The following is an 11,058-nucleotide window of genomic DNA, read 5'->3' as shown; positions in this document are numbered from 1 at the left end:
CAGGAAACGAGCTTCAAAATCTGCTAAAAGTTTTGTTAGATTATCAAGAAACTTAACACGATATTCCAGTAAATCATTCCACCTTAAAATAAATATATTGATATGTATTTATTGATATAGATAAAGAAATGTACAAAAAATCATAATACATCATTGAATAATTTGTAAATTTTTAGGAAAATATTTTATTTTAAAAGATTTTTTAGTCACATGAATGCATGTCCTTTTATGCAAGGAATTCCATAACAATATTATTATAAGTATATTCTAAATTATTAGTTTGAGAGAAGCATGTCGATATTGTTTATAATGGTACGACGAGTTTAAAATTCAGTGTCTAAGATAATGAAAAGGTTTTGCATTTTCAGTGTTCACAAAACTCAATATTAAATTATTCACTTATTTTCATAAAGATAATTATGACGAATAAAATTATTAAACAAATCCCATTAGCTCCATAAAACACATTAAAAGCGATTATTCGCAACTAACTCAATTGAGCTATTAGAACTAGAACTTGGAGTGCCACCGTGGAACTGAAACTATGTGACATTCAAGACAAGTCTGTAACAGCGCCGCCCCACTGCACCAGCCTGTTGCGCGATACCCTCCTTGGTTTAGTGGGGTTTATGGAGGGAGTTAAGGGTAGTTGTACGTCCTTGTTGCTGTTCGTGACCTAGTTTCGATAGGGTAGTCGATTGGTGTCAGTCGGTGCCGGGATCGCGATCCTGCATCACAAGCTCAGGTACTGCCAACTTTACTTTTTGAAACGTTACGACTTATTTTATCACATAAAGCTGTGATTATACTAATTGCATTAATTTAGCTTTTAATTAATTTTTCACTAATTTAACTTTTTAAATAGTACTACAAATAAATGTTATTACTAGTTTACTATAGACAATACTAAGGTTTCATTAGGCTAGTAAATACGCTGAATTTAGAAGGTTTAGATAATAGTGAAATTCAACATTAAGAGTGGACTAATTGAGTTGAAACTTTGCATGAATAGAGCCATACTACTTGGACATATGCTTATTTTAATTTTAAAACTTTTCTAGATCTCAGCCCCACTGGTTTCCAGAGTTGTCATGCTATTTTTGCCAACACACTTGCCACTCGTATAAACCAGACGTTTGAGCATGTTTTGTCGATGTTTTATTTACGTTATGGTTGGATGTTTGTGACAAGTAAACGCGAAAAATACTAAACCGACAGGGTTGAACTTGGTATGATGATAGCTCACATTCCCGATTAACATGGACATATTATTCTTATCTCAAAAATCCTTTCGAGCTCAGCTCCAGTGGCTCGGGAGTTTCCCATAATTTATGTTAACCTTAATGAGTACTGTATCACGGCCGCCTTTAACTCCCTGTATTCATAAAAGGAATTAAAGAATTTTATCAGCTGTTTCAACTGCACAATTTGGTTCTATAATATTAAATAGCATTAAAAAGTTATAAGGTTTACCAACAGGGTGAAGCACTCATTTTTTTGCATTTATGACAACAGCTAATTTGAACCAACTAGCAAAAAAAGCTGTGTGGTATACAATGAGAACTTTACTTTTTTCCATGGTTTAGGTGCAGTGGTAGAACATTATGGCTATGGTACTTGTGTTCTACTAATAGCATACCGTATAAATTAAAAGAACCAACTTTTCTTAAATCGTGTCTTCTCCCAGCTGCAATCAGCATTTTATACTTATATGCCAACCCCGTACGAAGGACGGGTACTCTGATAGCATTTAATAAGAGGGGTATGATTAATTAATAAAAGGTCGATTCAATAACATGTATTATAGCATTTTTCTTATTTTTTCCATCAAATCTATAGGAAATTAATTAAATATAGGGAAAGAGCTTCAACTGAAATAAAAGATTTTTTATCAAATACTAGCTGTTGGCCCGTCCTTCGAACGGGAATCAAACTCTTGGTTGACCATTAGATGCCCATAATTATAGGGATTGTTTTTGGTTTGGATCCACTTTTGTCTATTCGTTGTTGTCAATGTGTTTCCATCCAGGATCATGATTCGCAGACCTACAACACTCCACACTCGGCTTTAGCATCCAAGCCCCGACCATGGACGATCGCACCATCGACCTCATCTTCTCAGGGTCACTGGAGAGCTTACCTCCAGTCAGCTCCAAGATTGTGAGGATATTTACCAGCTCTACCTTCACAGGTATAGAAAGTGGTTATTATATTATGTTTCAAAAGAATTGATCATTCCTTAAATCATTGTGCGAGTGCCCAATCAGTTTACTTAAACCTTTGGTTAGAACCATATTGTCTTTGAATAGTGCAAGAGTATGGAGGTAAGGAGGTAAGAAGTATTATATGTTTAAGTATGTATGTATATATGTTTATCCATCAGTAAAACGTATGTTGCTATATTATCAACTGTATGATAAAGCTTACGAATAGGAGAATAACATTTCATTTGTATGGTAAAAAATAAAATGGGAAAAATAAGTTAGTATCGTCAATATGAATCGTTGCGATATATATTTTTTAACGTTCCTCACGCTAATTTCGCCACGAATCACGCCAGCTTTGTTACAATGTTTTATCTTTATCTAATGCCTCTACTCTGCAACTTGTATCACTTGTATCACTTGTATCACACACCTTCAGAATAAAGAGTATTTGTATACTCACACTCGCTATTGGCTCGCTGGGGGCTCCCTTTTTGGTTGAGGGATTGTTGGAACTCTCCTCGGAGAAAATATGTTACTGATAATTTTTTTTAGTGAGTAAAATAATACAATAACAAGAAGGTAGTAAAATACTAAGCACTGTAGTATAATGCAGCTGAAGTGTTTTCAATACAAATAAGGGGGGAGGTTTTAATTTGCCGGATGGGGGTGTAAATTTTATACACGTTTCTAAATTATTCCTTGGTTTTAAAACGAAGACTAGTAACTGTGAAAGATCCTTACCATGAAGAAAGAAAGCGGTTCTACTCATATGTTGACATTGATAATAATTGACGTTCTATAAATGTATGAATAAATATTTGTTCGGGTTTTTAATATTTAATGTATTGTGTGTTTTTATCAGTAGTGTTTGAAATGCACATGGTACCAGTGATTCATGTATTACATGCGTTGAATCGCCGTATAAATAAGGAACTTTTCACGAACCTGAATTTCTGAAGGGACACAAGCCCGATATTTTTTCAAAATAAGTTGAAATGATTAAAGACTATCCATAACTAGAGATGGCTAGTAAATAATGACATATACTTATTTTTCACTCCACATAGAAAAACCTATTAACATAATGCATTATATGCCAGCTATAAATTAGTCTTCTTACACATCTTAACACTTAGTGGTGTTATTTCCAGATACGACCATGGAAAGAAACACCCTCATGGCTCAATGCTACCCCAAGTTAAAGGATTACTGCCGCGAAAAACACGGTTTGGAATTTCAAGTGAGTATTTTCAACTTACATTTTTATTCTAAAAGTAACCGTAAAAAACTGTAATTACATTTGAATTTATTAAGAAATTAGAACCTTTTGTTTTCAACCCGGAGTCAATAAGCAAGCCCCGATTTTTTTTTTCAAAATTAGTTGAAATCATACTTAGTTGCCTCTACGATATTTGTGAATTATTTAAATTGTAGAGTTAACTAATAACACAATTTCCTCGTTACATAAATGGTTGATCTCTTGTCGAGAGGTGGGATACGAAAATGTGCCGTTCTGTTCGATACATCATCACAGTGGATTATTCAAACTTTATTACATTCAGTTTTGTATCTACACGCACAAAAAATTACCGTACATAAACAGTCCTAAATGTATACGCATCATTTTTAGTATCCACACTTAGTACAACATTGTAAATTTGAAAACTCTTCGTCACACAGACCAGAAGCTCATCAGTGCCGACTTGATACAAGATTAAGTTTAGTTTCCTGATCTACATGCGAGATGCAAGTGAAGCACGAACATTACCAATTTCCGGCTATTTTTAATTCCTTCACGACGATGAGCGCCAAGCGGTGCCTGCTACGAGAAGTAGTGTTCATCGGAAAGTCGATAACTTAACACCTTTCCACAGTGCCTTCTAAACTGACAACCCAATTCAACTGCCTTTAACCACTTTAACCCTGATCCAGACGCAAACGTTCTATCAATTAAATTAACAGAGTAAAAATAACTATTACTTGTTTGTAAATTGTCTGTTAAGAGTAAAAAAATGGAATTATTATTCAGAATAAGGGAAGTTTTACAAAAATAATTCTGTCATAATCATCATCATCATCATCATCTATATATTAATAGGCAAGCATGTTTCTTTAAAACCTTTTTTCTCAGCTCGTGTGAATCGTAGGGAAAATCTACGCATACCGTTGGAAAGCTATTTTCCTGTAGGTGTGCAGAATCCCTTTATAAATTTAAATAGGCTCAAAGATAAGCACAAAAAATGAGTTTAAAAATTTGAAAAAATTAACATGGATCTTATGCGTTGCTATGCTGGTTACGAAATAACAACGAAATATAAACAGAAAATCAAAACAAATGGAGGAAACTCCAATCACATGTTTTATTTACAGTGTGGGGTGAAAATAGATAAGTGAGTACATTACATATTTTTGGTCGAGTTTCGACCACTGGACGACCTCTCGTATGTATTAAAACGTGACAGGGTTTTTTATTTCACGATTCTGAATCAACCACTAGACGGATTTTCATGATTTTTATGTTGAAAGAAACATGATTAAAAACTAGGGAATGTCGAAGCCATAATTTAGTGTAGGGTTTAAATATTTTATTTATTAAGTTTTAATTTATAAAAAGTCTAGCAGCCGACGCTAACATTCTACACTATCTTTTGGTATAATACCACATTTGCTTTACGTAACAGCTGTAAACATTCAGAGTTTGTGACAAAAATTCAGCATTTGGATAGAAATGAAATTACAAATGTAGGGTTGACTTATTTTTACTATGTGTAATGCTTTAATAATTAATTAATAAGTTAATTTATTCGGTAAAAGGATGATAAATTTTAACATTTTACATTTAAAAAACTTTTTTACCCTCCCTGTTGCAGCAAATCTAAGTACTCGTTAAACTAATTCTGTTTAAATAGGGAACAAATTTAATGTGATATTTTTTAAGGAGACATTTTAGTGTAAATCCAATCAGGCAAATGGAAATTCGCTAAGTCTGCAGGTTTGCTGCGGTGGGGGTATTTTGTATATTTACTTGTGAGTAACAGTATTAAGCGTGCGTAAATATATGTTTAAAGTGTTATAAGACGTTTCTTTTATTTGCTTTCCGTTATATTTTTTAAGAAATAAAGAGTCTAGCCATTTACTGGATTCAAACAACAAAAATCACGAATTTATTGCAAAGTTTACTCAAGTAAAGAATAAGGGGGGGGATTCTAAGGATAATTTTGCAACAAAAACGCGATTTGTTGTATCTAGTTGGTTTTGTCAAGGTGGTTGATATGAGATGGGGTGTGCGAGACGAAGCCACAGACGATCACATGACTACAGAACTTTGTATGAGGGAGATCATGAACTGCCAAAGACTCTCCATGGGTCCGAACTTTGTGGTGAGTGCCATGTGGTCTGTAGTAGCACAGATTTAACATACCCTTTAGGTAGCAGTGTAACAAGAATAGATTACGACATCATCCTTTGTTTGATCTATGTGTACAGTAAGGGGCAAGTATCACTCATCGTAAAGTATAATGACGCAGAGTATTTGAATGCTGTGTCCCCAACCCATTTGTTTAACGTACCTATTAAAATATAGAACAACTTAAGCCAAACCTGGAGACATAATGAGGTAAGGCTGCTATAACTACTTATTGATTCAACGAAATTTGCTTCCACTAGTCTACTGCTATTGCATAGTAGTGGTAGTAGTCATTCTTGTTAGAAACACTTAAAATGGTGAAAAGGAGCAATAATAAATTCCTTATGCTAAAGAATAATAATTGTAAACTATCAATTGTATACCAGTCTTCGTTACATGGCTGTAAGTATGCAACATTATCTATCACGGGTTGTGTTTTCCCTCCAAGTATTGCAATAAAGGCACTGTACTACTCGGCTCCTAGCACTGCAATATTTTGATCTTGTTCACCGCGAAATGGCCCTCACGCCAACCCACCGCCGCACGAATCTCACTTATCTGTTTTCCTTTTATCCACTTGATTTACAGCATTTTGTATCTCTTATGAGATTTAGGACGATACATATTTTTTGGGCATCAGGTTATAATATTAGAATATAGTCTCAGCACACAAAGCAATGATAGTCCACAGATGAATGAATCCAGGGATAGTTTCACAGCCGCCTTTGGCGCCTTGATAGTTTTCGTTTATCTGTGACATATTTATGGATGAAAAATCATAAGTATTTTTATTCTATGGTGTAATGTTTTTTATTGAGGTGTTAAGTTTTTGGAGGAAATACATAAAACGATATATGAATATGCCATAAATAAAATATTTCCATTGTATAATTCATTATGTAGAAGTATTTTATTTTATACTTACAAATTCTGTTTATATATTTATACACTCGGTTTCGTATATGACCGATCGATCCATTTGTCGAAATACAATATTTTCCACTGTACTGACAACAGTCTAACGTTTAAACCAACAATGTTGGTTGAATGTTGATGCGATTTGAAAGTCGTCTGCAGCTGGTGGGGTGTGCGTCTGCTATTTCACCTTTGTTTTGGAAGATTATAATAATAATCTAGAATTTTTGTTTTTATTTGTTTTGCATGGATTTCATTGTTTTTATTTAGCTTTTTAATTCATTTTTGTACCTAACTGAAATAACCTATAAAATGGAGTGGTTGTTTTTGCTAATCATATCTTTAAATAGAAGTAAGTTTACGATAGCCCTAATGGCTACTAATCTATCTAGCCTACCTACTTACTCAATGTTTTTCCTATTGAAAATAATTTTTTATTTCAATTCAGTTTGACTTTCATGTTTTAATTATAACTATTGATTTAATTATTTTCACTCAGTCATTATTTGTCTAACAAATCCTACTTTGTATCCACAGTTTCAGATCTATGACATTCCTTCACAACTGCCTAATTAAAAGAAACCTTGTTTCGAATCATACTTCACCAGTAATTAGCAAGTTTTACTCACGACTATTATTAATTGATGTATAACTTAGTATAGTAAATTTGTATTGACCTGGCTAATGCAAACTGTATGATTGTTAATTTGGCCCAATAAAATGATTTGATTAAATTTGATTTGATTAATTAGGATTTCCTCACATGGTGTATGCTATTATAAGTCAAAGTATTTAATGAATAGAGTGATACTGAAGTACTGGTGTCTTAATGTTATTTTACAGGTGTTTCTAGGGCAGAAGTATGGATACAGGCCTATTCCTACCTATATCCTCTCCTCGGAACTCCAAATGTTGAGGGACGACCTAGCTGCTGGTGGGACGGATGTTATCCTCCTAGACACTTGGTACCGCAAAGACAGCAATGCCGTGCCTCCCATCTCTGTCCTCCAGCCTATATCGTCAATACTCATCAATTTCAATAACAAGGTAGTAAAGTAACTTACCTTACGACTGTGCCGATAGATATTAGGCTACATTTTGTATTATATGTTGTTTAGAAAAGGTCAATTGATTCACAATAGAAAGATAATCCCACAACTGTTTATACATTAAAGAATTAGTAGGCCGATGCAGTTCAATTTTATCCTTGAATTGACCTTATAGTCTGTTTGCTGGAACCTGTCTCCAGACCCTTTGTCTACCTGGGACTGGCCCGGGCATTAAACCATTGGCCCGTCCCCAGATGGAGGGTCATGAGACAGGTTCAACAGGGGTTGCGGAATACTATCCCCCGGAAAACTACCCCCCCAGGTGAAACGTGACGTCACAAAATCTGTCAACTAACCAATATGGAAGCCGTGTTCGCGACTGGAATACTACCCCCCCTAGACAAATCATGCTAAGTTATTTAATTTTAATTTTAATTCGAGCAATTCCATTGGATAATATAAAAGTCATGTGGTGAATATAAAACAGAATTTCGAAATGTTACAGCAAGTTTGGTTGGTTAGGTTAGGTTAGATTAGAACTGTTTGACAACTAAATTTGAGTGTCCGTGACTGGAAAATTGCCCCCCCGGTCTCTGACGTCAATATGACGTAGGAACCTGTTTGGGGGGGTAGTTTTCCGGAGGGCAGACTTCCGGCGACCCGTTCAACACAGACCATGACATCATTGGCCTTAACATCTGTTAGAGAACAATTATTGTTGATGGGACAACCAAGTGAATTAAATGAGTAGGTAAAATTATATAAGTTAAGCATGCAAAAAAAGGAATCAAGGAAACAATCTACAGATAGGGTAGGCCTAGAGCTTCAATGTAAAAATACTCTAAATTGTTTAGATTTATTAAGTACCGTACTAGAGGTCGTTCAGTGGTCAAAAACTCGACCAAAAATTTGTAAATAAAACATGTTATTGGTATTTATTCCATTTGTTTTGATTATCTGTTTATATTGCGTTGTTATTTTGTCACCAGCATGGCAACCCGTAAGGTCCATGTTAATTTTAGTAAAATTTAAAATAAACTTTTTTTTTGCTTTTTTGAGCCTATTTGAATTTTTGAAGGCATTCTGTACGTCTACAGGAAAATATCTTTCCAACAGTATGCGTAGATTTTCCCTGCGATGCCCACAGAGCTGAGAAAAAAGGTTTTAAAGAAACATGCTTGCCTATTAATATATAGATAACAAAATCATTGAGTTACAAAGCCACTGCAGAATGTTATTTTGTGTTTATCCTCTTTTATAAATCCACTGATTGTGAATACTAAAATTACAAATCCAGACAAGTAAGTGTGAACAATCTGAACAGTTTCCGCATTACTGTTATTATTAATTAAACATAGTTATTGTATTTTAGTTTTAGTTTAAAATTTTAATCGACCATTTCAAAAAAAGAACTTTAAACATAATTTACTCTTTCTATGTGTATTACAGAGAATACCCAAGCTTCAACAGCATGATCAGGCAGTGTGGTGGGATACATTGGGTAAGATGCAGAAACTGTTCCGGAAAGCTGCGTTAAGTTGCTTCAACCAGGGAAAACTGTCTAAGGACCTCATGCACAACTACTTCATGTCCGGTAACATATATTAGAGTGGTGGCCCATCAACACAATAGACATCAGTGTATACTTTCAAATATGCCTACATTTAGGAAAATCCTAGGATTCTACTCCAAGATAGTTCATTGAGCATAGTAAAAGTTTGTGTAAAAAATCATAACAAATTCTTACAATTGTCAAAAAATTAACACTCCTATTCATATAACTGACACAAATATTAGTCAAACATAAGTGATAATAATCACAGACAATGTAGTGTTTGCAACAATACAATATCTTTTGTGCAAAAACCGAGAAGAAGTAGTTTCTACTTCTCACTCTCATGATTGTGTTGTTAGGTAAGAATACATCTTTAACATATTAATACACTCATCGATTAATTTTACCTTTCAAATCCAATTTCACACATCATTACCAATATAAATTCTTCTTGTAATACCTAAGCTATTTGGAAATTATTAAGGGAAACAGGAAACTTCACGAGTTAAAAGAAAAATTTTTGACGATTTAAAAAAAAAGTTTTCATCAACATTAACATGTAGGCCTATAGGTCGGCCGTTTAGAAAACGACCTGCGCGAAATTTTTAGCGCATGTAGGGGAGGTAACGGAGAGGGAGGGTACGTTCCCCCTCTCCGCCAATGGCCTTTTTCACAAGGTGTGTGGATAGTGACGTCACGTGCAAGCTGAACGTGTTTTATTTCACCAAATCATATGTTTTCTTGTAATTTCCCAAAGACTTTTGAATGACAATCATTACGAGTTAGCATTGAATATACAACACTATTAAGCGTTTTATATCCAATATAGTGTTGTATTCAATATTGAATATAGTCATAGTGTTATACAGTACAGGGTGCGGCAAAAAACCGAACCATTTTCTGCAGAGCACTGTTCAGCGACAGGTTGTCTGAAAGTGGTGTGAGTATGCTCGTTGGAAAGCCAACACAATGCCATTTTTTCTAGTCATAGAGCAGTGGTCGCCTGAGCTACGTGCGGTTGTTATGGAGTCGTTTTTAAAAAGTATTGAATTCATTCATTGCAACTCAGCAGCATAAGCAGTTTCGTGCATTCCTTCAATTAAGGCGACATGGAGATGTTCCGTTGCAACAATAATGCGGTGGGTTACTAACTTTAGAACAACGGCTTCTGCGTTGAAATGGAAGCTGAAAGGCCGACCAAAGTCAGATCGGATGCCAGACAACGAACATTCGACAGAGTTCGTACTGCTGTGGAAAACAGTCCTCGCAGGCCCACCCGAAAACAAGCGGCTTGCCGAACATGTCTGACTGCTCAGTTACACGAATTTTGAGGTTAATTTTCATCCCTAAAGATTAGTTAGAATAATTATCTGTTTAATGGTGTTTATCCATACAGATAATCACGACGGAACCTCTTCATGCAGAATTAATAAATAAAAGCACGGAACTGCCACTGAGTTGCAACATAGACTAAGCAAAACAAGTAGACTCCTCATCCCATTGTAAATATTTTAGCTTTGTTTTCGTGTCTAGTTCATGTACGTCCACACTGATCGCTGGGGTAGACAACATTTTGTTTCTATTATTTTAGGGTTATTTTCATGATTTGTGCTTTACTATATGGTAATATAACTAGAAGACCAGTTATTGTTTATGATTAAATCGTTTTATTTGGTTAAATGAGGTTTTAAATTACTGAAATAACAAGAAACAAAATGTAAACAAAACATAACCTCTACAGTTGGACGTACAGAACTAACAATAAAATACCCCCGCCACGGCAAGCCTGCAGACTTAGCGAATTTCCATTTGCCCGATTGAACTTACACTAAAATGTCTCCTTAACAATATCACATTTATTCCCTATTTAAATAGAATTAGTTTAACGAGTAGGTTTGCTGAAACAAGGAAGGGTAAAAAATTGTG

General features: G+C 34.7%; 1 protein-coding gene across 2 annotated transcripts in view; it reads left to right on the top strand.

Annotated features, from left to right (window-relative positions):
* Positions 1-2,088: 2,088 nt before the first annotated feature.
* Positions 2,089-11,058, top strand: part of LOC128988543 (NACHT and WD repeat domain-containing protein 2) — a 47,399-nt gene continuing 38,429 nt past the window's right edge. Inside the window, exons 1-5 of one of the 2 annotated variants that reach the window (XM_054409919.1) lie at positions 2,089-2,191; positions 3,359-3,447; positions 5,471-5,587; positions 7,372-7,575; positions 9,027-9,171. In XM_054409919.1, the coding sequence (XP_054265894.1) occupies positions 2,089-2,191; positions 3,359-3,447; positions 5,471-5,587; positions 7,372-7,575; positions 9,027-9,171 (658 nt within the window). Of the gene's footprint in view, positions 2,192-3,358; positions 3,448-5,470; positions 5,588-6,825; positions 6,881-7,371; positions 7,576-9,026; positions 9,172-11,058 lie in introns of those variants that run through there. The other variant, XM_054409921.1, reaches the window with a different exon arrangement.

This window comes from Macrosteles quadrilineatus, unplaced genomic scaffold (genome assembly GCF_028750875.1).
Source record: "Macrosteles quadrilineatus isolate MER2022 unplaced genomic scaffold, UCM_ALF_1.0 Scaffold_3__2_contigs__length_128488019, whole genome shotgun sequence".
Lineage (NCBI taxonomy): Eukaryota > Metazoa > Arthropoda > Insecta > Hemiptera > Cicadellidae > Macrosteles > Macrosteles quadrilineatus.
Note: the sequence above shows the minus strand (reverse complement) of the source record. Positions and strands in the feature narration are given on the sequence as shown.